General features: G+C 40.3%; 1 protein-coding gene across 3 annotated transcripts in view; it reads left to right on the forward strand.

The window, feature by feature from the left end:
- Ash1l (ASH1 like histone lysine methyltransferase) overlaps positions 1-9,239 on the forward strand; it is a 132,431-nt gene that overhangs the window by 61,848 nt on the left and 61,344 nt on the right. For all 3 annotated transcript variants that reach the window (XM_029537522.1, XM_029537521.1, XM_021196737.2), the window contains exon 6: positions 8,324-8,503. In XM_029537522.1, the coding sequence (XP_029393382.1) occupies positions 8,324-8,503 (180 nt within the window). The remainder of the gene's footprint in view (positions 1-8,323; positions 8,504-9,239) is intronic.

Consider the following 9,239-nt stretch of genomic DNA (forward strand, 5'->3'; position numbering starts at 1 on the left):
ACCCCACAACTTAGAAGGCATATATGTCAACGCTGGAGCTCTTAAGTATCATGCTACAGACCCTGTGTTCAATCCCCAGGCCCCCTTCACTCCAGAATAAAACAGTTCTCAGACCTTGATATCCTCACAGAGCACAGTCACCATATTACTTAAAATTGGATGTTGGAGAAGGACTGGAATCAGTTTGGCACTACATGAGGAAGAAAAGATAACAATCCAATCCATAGTGTTAGGGCCTGAGCAGGATCAGGAAAACACTTCTGTAGAGAGATCTTCTTGGGGTAATAAGTCAAAGAACAACAAGGCTGGAGCAAGCAGGGTCAGAGCAAGCAGGGCGGGAGTGGGTGGTGGAAAACCCGTCCTGGACCTCACGGCTAATTTAATGGCATTCCAGATACAGGTCTTTGGCTTTGATTCTGTTGTTTTATTTGCTTGTTTGTCTCACTGCATTGTTTGATTTGACTTTGACCTTGCTTTCATAGTATTGACAGGCCTTGAATTCACCATCCTTTCTGCCTTAGCCTCTAGCATCTATTTTACTTTCCTTTCTTTTTACTGCTTTTGTTTTCTGCTGGGGTTATTATTTTCTTTTATTTTTACATTTCTTTTTAGTTTTAGATAATGGGTATTCACACATGCTAAGTACCTAGTCTTCTTCTGAGTTACAGCCCCCACTTGGACATGTGCATTGCTAACAAGCTCCAAACCTGATTTGATGTATATGTTCCATGAGCAACACTTTAACACTGAATATTACTACTCAGAAGTGGATGCACACAGTCAGCTATTGGATGGAACACACAGCCCCCAATGGAGGAGCTAGAGAAAGTACCCAAGGAGCTGAAGGGGGATGCAACCCTGTAGGTGGAACAACAATATGAACTAACCAGTACCCCCAGAGCTTGTGTCTCTAACTGCAAATGTAGCAGAATATGGCGTATTCAGCCATCATTGGGAAGAGAGGCCCCTTGGTCTTGTAAACTTTATATGACCCAGCACAGGGGAATGCCAGGGCCAATAAATGGGAATGGGTGGGTAGGGGAGCAGGGTTGGGGGGGATATAGGGGTCATTCGGGATAGCACTTGAAATGTAAATGAAGAAAATATCTAATAAAATAATTAAAAGAAAAAAAAGAAGTATTGCTACTATGAAGAATTCATATATGTGACATGATATCAGAAAGCATTTGTTTTGCTTTGTTTTAAGATTTATTTATTTATTAATATATATGAGTAAACTATAGCTATACTGATGGTTGTGAGCCATCATGTGGTTGCTCGGAATTTGAATTCAGGACCTCTGCTCGCTCTGGTCTGCCCTGCTCCACTTGCTCCGGCCCTAAAGATTTATTTATTATTATATCTAAGTACACTGTAGCTGTCTTCAGGCACCCCAGAAGAAGGCATCAGATCTCATCACAGATGATTGTGAGCCACCATGTGGTTTTTGGGATTTGAACTCAAGACCTTCGGAAGAGCAGTCAGTGCTCTTAACCGCTGAGCCATCTCTCCAGCCCCAAAACATTTGTTTTTTTAGGCAGGAGAATGAAATGTAATCGTAGACATAGGAGTGAAAACATTTGGATTGTAAGGCTAGCAGTTAAAAAAATACCTTCTAACATAAATCCTGTATATGCACAAATTTGTTTAACGTTTGAAATAAATGTACAGAAATAGGTTAAAGAAGAAAATTATATTAATAGATGTAGGAACATCTTTTGACAAAATATAAATTGTATTTACAACTTTAAACAAGGGGGTTAATTAAGTACCTATTACTCAAGCTCTGGGGGATCCAGTATTTATGTATATGCAGGCACGTTATTTAAAAGTAAAATATTTTTTAATGAAAAATCAACTCGACAGCAAAGCTGGAAATGGTGAACCAACCCTGTAATCCCAGCACTGAAACAGGTACCATTGTGAGTTCTAGACCAGCCTGAGCTTCAGAATGAGACTTTGCCTCAAAAAAAAAAAAAAAAAAAAAAAAAAAAAGTCGCTGGGTGGTGGTGGTGCACTCCTTTAATCTCAGCACTTGGGAGGCAGAGGCAGGCAGATTTCTGAGTTCGAGACCAGCCTGGTCTACTGGTCTACAAAGTGAGTTCCAGGATAGCCGGGGCAATACAAAAAAACCCTGTCTCAAAAAAAAAAAAAAAAAAAAAAAAAAAGTCTAGTAATAGGGACTGAGGACATGACATGGCCCTTGGGTCTGGGACCTGAGTTCAGATCCCATAAGACCCACATAAATTCTTGATAGACCTGACAGCACACATGTATTTCCAGTCACAGAAGGTGGAAACAAGGGATCCTAGGAGCAAGCTGGCGAGCTCTAGTCACCATTTCATAGTCTTGTGGGTTAGATTGAGAGTTTATCAGATAAGGTAGAAAAGCAATTGGGCATGATTCTTCCTGTCTCCCTCCAAACCCCTGATCTGCACACACACACTCCCATACTCATGCATGTACACATACACCACACACACACACATACACGTGAAAAAGGAAGAGGAGCTAGAGAGATGGCTCAGCAGTTACATAAATCAGACTTTGTTGGCGGTTGGAAAGCTAAATACTATTCAGATGTCATAACCTTCTAATGTTGTATATAGATTTGGGAACTGTCCATCGAAATCCCAATGATATTTTGTAAAAATAGAAAAGTGTAGCTTGGTTGGTAGGCTATTCTTATAATCCCAAACTTCAAGAGGCTGAGGCAAGTGTATTGCTATGCGTTCCAGGCCACCTTGGAGTATAGAGTGACACCCTGTTTAGAATGAATGAATGAATGAATGAATAAATGAATTTGCGAGTGAACAACAAAATCAACATGGCATTGAACATACCTTCCAAAACATTTGAGATAAACTATTTGGTCAGTAACTATAAAGGATTTCTGAAACTCAAGAAGAAAAAGAAAACACAGGGAATTGACCAAGAAACTGTATAGACATTTTCTCAGAGAGAATATAAAAATATGCACACAGTATAAATAATAAACTCACAAAGTGGTGCTAATACTCTGTAGCCATTATAATTCATATAGTAAATACATTGATTTGGGATAAGGGATGGAGAATATTGGAAACTTTATGAAGAATACGGAGCTACCCTAGGTGTCTACTCAAAGACGTGGAGTGGCCTGAAATACCAGGGTTTATAATGCATTTTTACATTAGACAAAGGCAAACACCAAAATTTATCTGTAGATAAGTGGTAGTTTTACATCTAATGACTTACTGTTTGGCCTTAAACAATAAGACTTTTTAATCAATTCTTTTTTTTTTTTTTTTTTGGTTTTTTTTTTTTGTTTGTTTGTTTGTTTTCGAGACAGGGTTTCTCTGTGTAGCCCTGGCTGTCCTGGAACTCACTTTGTAGACCAGGCTGGCCTCGAACTCAGAAATCCACCTGCCTCTGCTTCCCGAGTGCTGGGATTAAAGGTGTGCGCTACCACTCCTGGCACAATAAGACTTTTTAAAAGACTCCTGTTGTATGCTGTGCACATGGACTTATCCTGTCAGAGTTGTCACAGGTCCTAGGGCAACTCTGTGTTGTCATTTCCCTTTCTGGAGATCAAACTCAGGTGTCAGGCTTGCATAGCTGGTGCTTTACCTCCTGAGCCATCTTGCTGTAGTGCTTTCAGTATGCTTGGCCCAGGGAATGGCACTATTAGGAGTTGTGGTCTAGTAGTGTGTGGAGGAAGTGTGTCACTATAGAGATGGGCAATGAGACCCTCCTCCTAACCACGTAGGAGCCAATTTTCTAGCTGCCTTTGGAACAAGAGATAGCACTCTCAGCTCCTCCAGCACCATGCCTGTCTAGATACTACCATGTTTCTCGCCATGATAATGGACTGACCCACTGTACTGTAAGCCAGCTTCAATGAAACGTCGTTATAGGAGTTGCTGTGGTCATGGTGTCTCTTCACAGCAATGAATCCCTAACTAAGACACTGGCCCTAGATAAACTTTTAAAAAGATGAAATACAAGTGAAATAAGCTGAACGATCCCAAGCATTCTATGTAGCACCTGTGTTGAAGATGTATCCTTCATGACTGGGCTCCATAACTCTTTACTTTGATCAGTTGTGGGTTTCTGTAATGGTTTGATTGCAAAGAGAACTTTCCTTGGTGGCAGGTGAGAATTACACTTATGTGGGGATATGAAGTAGAAACTTAAAGAGTTCTCTGTAAAGTCGGTTGTGTTGGATGGTGTTTTGCTGGGACAAACACGTGAAGGAATGTTTTCCTGAAGTGGACACAGATGAGAGGCTAAGACAGACTTTGAACCAAGCAGGCACAGGGAAAAAGGATGTTCTGCTAAAGCAAGCATATGAAAGGGCACGTAATGAAGGATTCTTTGTTAACAACAGACGTTTTGATCTGCCTTACACTGTGTAGTTGAGCTCCTTTTGTCTGGACTCCATAGAGAGAAACGCACTATAAAACTTTTGGTGGTGGGCTGGAGAGATGGCTCGGTGATTAAGAGCACCGACTGCTCTTCTAGAGGTACTGAGTTTGATTCCCAGCAACCACATGGTGACTCACAGCCATCTGATGCCCTCTTCTGGTGTGTCTGAAAACAGCTACAGTATACTCATATACATAAAATGTATAAATCTAGAAAAAAAAAAACAATAAAAAAAGAGAAAAAAACAAAAAATGTACAAATCTTTTAGGAAAAAAAAAACAACTTTTGGTGGTGTGCTGTGGTTTCTTGCCTCTCTGTGGATTCAGGCTGATTGACAGAGTGATGTCAGCTGAGAACAGTGCATGTGCTGAGGGGAGAGAGTATAAAGAGGACTTGATGGACAGTTATGGAGGCTGAGCTAGGCTTGCTTATGGAGCTAGCTGGGGAATGCTTCTTGGTCTTGAGTCTTCATTGATCTTTGCTTCACTGAAAGAGGCACAGCCAACAGCTTTTCCTAGGGCAAGAGGGTGTTCCTCTTCGCCCTGGTCCCTCCTGTGTCCCTGCTAGGTAGTGTCACCGCTGCTGATTTGTGTGTGCTCTCCCAACTCTACTGAAGTAGATTGCTGATGTGTCCGAGAAGGGTTGTGAGTGGACTGAGGTGCCGCTGATACCTGATAACTGAACTGCCCATTTCCAGACAACAGACGGGAGTTGTTCCAAAGAACCGTTCTAAACAGGTCCACTTCCCCACTACCTTTGGTGGGCCTCAAGGGAGGTTAAAGTGTTTAAGAACCATTATTAAATATATGTTTTGAAAAAAGTTACAGGTATAGGGTGAATAGTTAAAGTGTAGATAGGGATTCTGCTGGCTTAGTAAAGCAGCAGTTGTAGGATTTCCTCCAAGAACCTTGCTTAATTAGCCCTGGATAATTGGCTAATACTCATCCAGTGCCAGACATGATTTCCTAGATCTTATGGGATCTCATGAGAGAGCTGTTGGTTACCACCAAGATAAGTGTGCCACACTGGTACCCTTTAGACTGGTTGTCATCGTGGCTCATAGGCATCAGAGCTGGTTGATTGCTTCCCTCCTTTGGAAGCTTGCATGGTTGTCTGATCCCCACATGGAAAGAGGAAAGAGGGAGGGAGATACATAATATGGGAGAGGAGTACAAAATTGCTTTGGCTTTAAAGCAATTTACTAATCTTGCAGATCATGCATCAAAAGTAACAGACCCAAAGTCTGTATGTTTCAGTGAGCCTTCTATGTATTAGAGTAGCTATGTTTTTACTTTTTTTTTTTTTTTTGGAGAGGGGTGGAGAAATGGTAACCCTGTCTGTCCTGGAAATCACTTTGTAGATCAGACTGGCTTTGAACTCACAAAGATCCACCTGCCTCTGTTTCCCAAGTGCTAGGATTAAAGGCGTGCACCACCACTACTCAGTGGATTTTTCCACTTTTGCTATCAAGTATATTTTTATGTACTTATCAACCATTACCCCCTCCCCCAAAACACTGAAACTAAAAACCAGTTAAGTTTATATCTTCTTTTTATTTTATTTTATTTTGTAATGGTGTTTCGTCTGTATGTACACACACACACACACACACACACACACACACACACACGCGCGCGCGCGCGCGCGCGCGCATATCATGTGTATGCCTGGTGTGACCTATAGAGGCCAGAGTATGATGGTGTCAGAGTCCCTCAGACTACAGTTACAAATGATTGGAATCAGCCATGTGGGTGCGGGCACTTGAACCTGGATCTTCTGCAAGAACCGCTAGTGCTCTTATGTCCTAAACCATGTCTCCAGCCCCCTCTCAGATTTTTAAGTATGAGCGCTTCATTGCTATGCACTTTTCTTTTCAGGACTGCTTTGGCCGCATGACAGAAATTCTGTTAAGTTGTGTTTTATTACAATTTGTCTCTAGGAAATTTTTAATTTCCTCTGATTTCTTGACCTGTTATTTATTCATACAAATTTGTTGTTTGGTCTTCAAATATTTTTATAGTTTCTGTAGTTGGTCTTCCTGTTGGTTCCTGTTTTGTCACATGGTCTCATACACAAGGAACTACTGACCTCACTATTTTTGTATTTGTTGAGATTTGACTAGGATGTGTTTGGTTTGGGAAGAGGTTCCATGGACAGCTGAGAAAATCGTGTCTTCCCTATCTGTTGGGTGGTATATTCTCTATATATCTGAAAACCCCAGTAGTTCTCAACCTGTGGATCTCAACCCCTTTGGGGTTGCACATCAGGTATTTATATTATGATTCTTATTGGTAGCAGAAGTACTGAAGCTACAACAGATTCATGTTATGGCTTGGGGTCAGTACACCAGAAAGAATGGTATTAAAGGGCTGCACAGCATTGGGAGCGTTGAGAACCACTGATGTTTAGTACGTTTAGTGCAGATGTTTGAGTTTGGAAAACTTAAACATGAGAACACAGTATTGAAGTCACACACTATTATTGTGTCAGGACCTAGGTGGTCTTTTATGTTTTCTGTGTTTGTTTTATGAATTTAGGGGCTCCCATATTTATTACTTGAATGTTTTTTTTTATTAATTGTTCCTTTTATCAAATTGTAATGTCTCTTTTAATCTTTTCTAGTAGTTTTGGTTTGTAGTTTGCTTTTTCTGATATAAGAATGCCTGCCTGGTATTGTTTTCTATTTGCTTGACAGTTTGTTTTTCATCCTTTGATATTAACCTTTTTTCATATATTTACTGGCTAAGTGTATTTCTTGGGAACTATTTAGTCTATGTAACCAGCCTCTGTGTGTGCATTACACATGGATACCTATGGAGGCCAGAAAGGTTGTTGGCTCTCCTTGAGGTGCAATTGTAGGTAGCTACTGACCAGAGGACCAAACTCTGACCCTCTCCTAGAGCAAAAAGCATTATTTTAAAAGTTAAGAAGAAAAGGAATCAGTCCTATGTGCTTGGGTCTGTCTCTGCACTCTTTTACCTGCATTTCTTTCCTTTACACAGAACCACATTGTTCGGATTGCTGCTTTATTTTATTGTCTTTGTTTTGTGTAGCTGGTCTTTTTACTACTTTACTACTTTATGGATTCTTTTCCCACCCTTTTTTCCTCTCCCCACCCCACCCCCAGTTTTACCCTCTATCATTAGATAGCAGAGGAAAAAAGGATGAGAGGGGTAGAGAGAAGGATCTGAATCTAACTTCTTTCTTCTTGTTTCTTCATCGAGCACAATTACTAAAAAACTGCAGTCAACACCCCTGAACAACCATCAACCACCAATTCTGCCTCTCGGGGCTCTGAAATTTATATACCTTCTGAAATGTTCCCAGAATTCCAAACATCACACAATTGCAGAAACTATCTGCAGCTGGCAAAACCATACCTCTGTTAGAGGACAGGGCGAAGCAGTCAGCTGCTTTGAAGCAGCCCCACATCCCCACACCTGCATTAAAACAAAACACGTACAGAAACCGTGGTCAGTGCCGGGTGAAACCAGTGGTCAGTGCCGGCTGTCTTCATTGCCCTCTCTTGGTTTTTAAGACAGTAGGATGGCTCACTGGGTGTGGACTTTCTGATTCAGCCAGAGCCTTTGGCCAGCAAGCCTAGGGTTTACTCCTCTCGCCGGTGCTGGGAGTAAAAAGTTGTTTTGTTGTAGTAGTTGTTGTTGTTGTTGTTATTGTTTTACTTAGGTACTAAGAACTCTGTTCCTCGTGCTTACGTGGAACAACTTAACCAATTGAGCAGTCTTTCCAGCCAACTTTTATTATTTTTATTTTATATATATATATATATATATCACATGTATGTATTGTATAAAATATGAAATATAATTATATATAAAATATTTATGTTTATAAGTAAATAATATAAGTATATATAATTATTTTTCACAATAACATCTTCAGACTCTTTTTCTAGCTTTATAGAAACACCAGTTGAAATTCTCAGTCCTCTTGAAACGCCAGCTGAACCTTCTGAACCTGAAAGTACCTTGCAACCTGTGCTGGCTCTCATCCCACGAGAAAAGAAGGCCCCACGTCCTCCAAAGAAGAAATACCAGAGAGCTGGGCTGTATTCTGATGTTTACAAAACAATAGAGTAAGTAGTAGTTACTGTAAACTTAATTTTCTAATACCTGTTATTCATCCATAATTTTTAAAGATTTATTTATTTATTTATTTATTTATTTTATGTGAGTACACTGTAGCTGTGCAGATGGTTGTGAGCCTTCATGTGGTTGTTGGGAATTGAATTTTTAGAACCTCTGCTCACTTCGGTCAGTCCCACTCTCTCAGTCCCTGTTCGCACTGGCCTAAAGATGTTGTTATAAATAGATTCTTCTGGTGCGGCTGAAGACAGCTACAGTCCCACTCTCTCAGTCCCTGTTCACACTGGCCTAAAGATGTTATTATAAATAGATACACTGTAGCTGTCTTCAGCCTCACCAGAAGAGGGCGTCAGATCTCATTATGGATGGTTGTGAGCCACCATGTATTTGCTGGGATTTGAACTCAGAACCTTCGGAAAAGCATTCAGTGCTCTTACCCGCTGAGCCATCTCGCCAGCCCCCCAGATTTTTTTAAAAAGGTTAAAAAATGAATCGCATTTGTATGTGCATGCACACATACATATTATATATAATCTAATATACATTATATATGTAATATATTTTATATGTATAGCACTCTCAAGTACCATTGTATTCACTGGACTGATGATGCTGTACTAGGTTATAAGGTTTAAATTATCATTCTCTCTCTCTTTTTTTTTTTTTTTTTTTTTTTATTATATGTAAATACACTCTCCCTTTCATCCTCGACACTACCAGTATTGT

Source organism: Mus pahari, chromosome 4 (genome assembly GCF_900095145.1).
Source record: "Mus pahari chromosome 4, PAHARI_EIJ_v1.1, whole genome shotgun sequence".
Taxonomy (NCBI): Eukaryota; Metazoa; Chordata; class Mammalia; order Rodentia; family Muridae; genus Mus; species Mus pahari.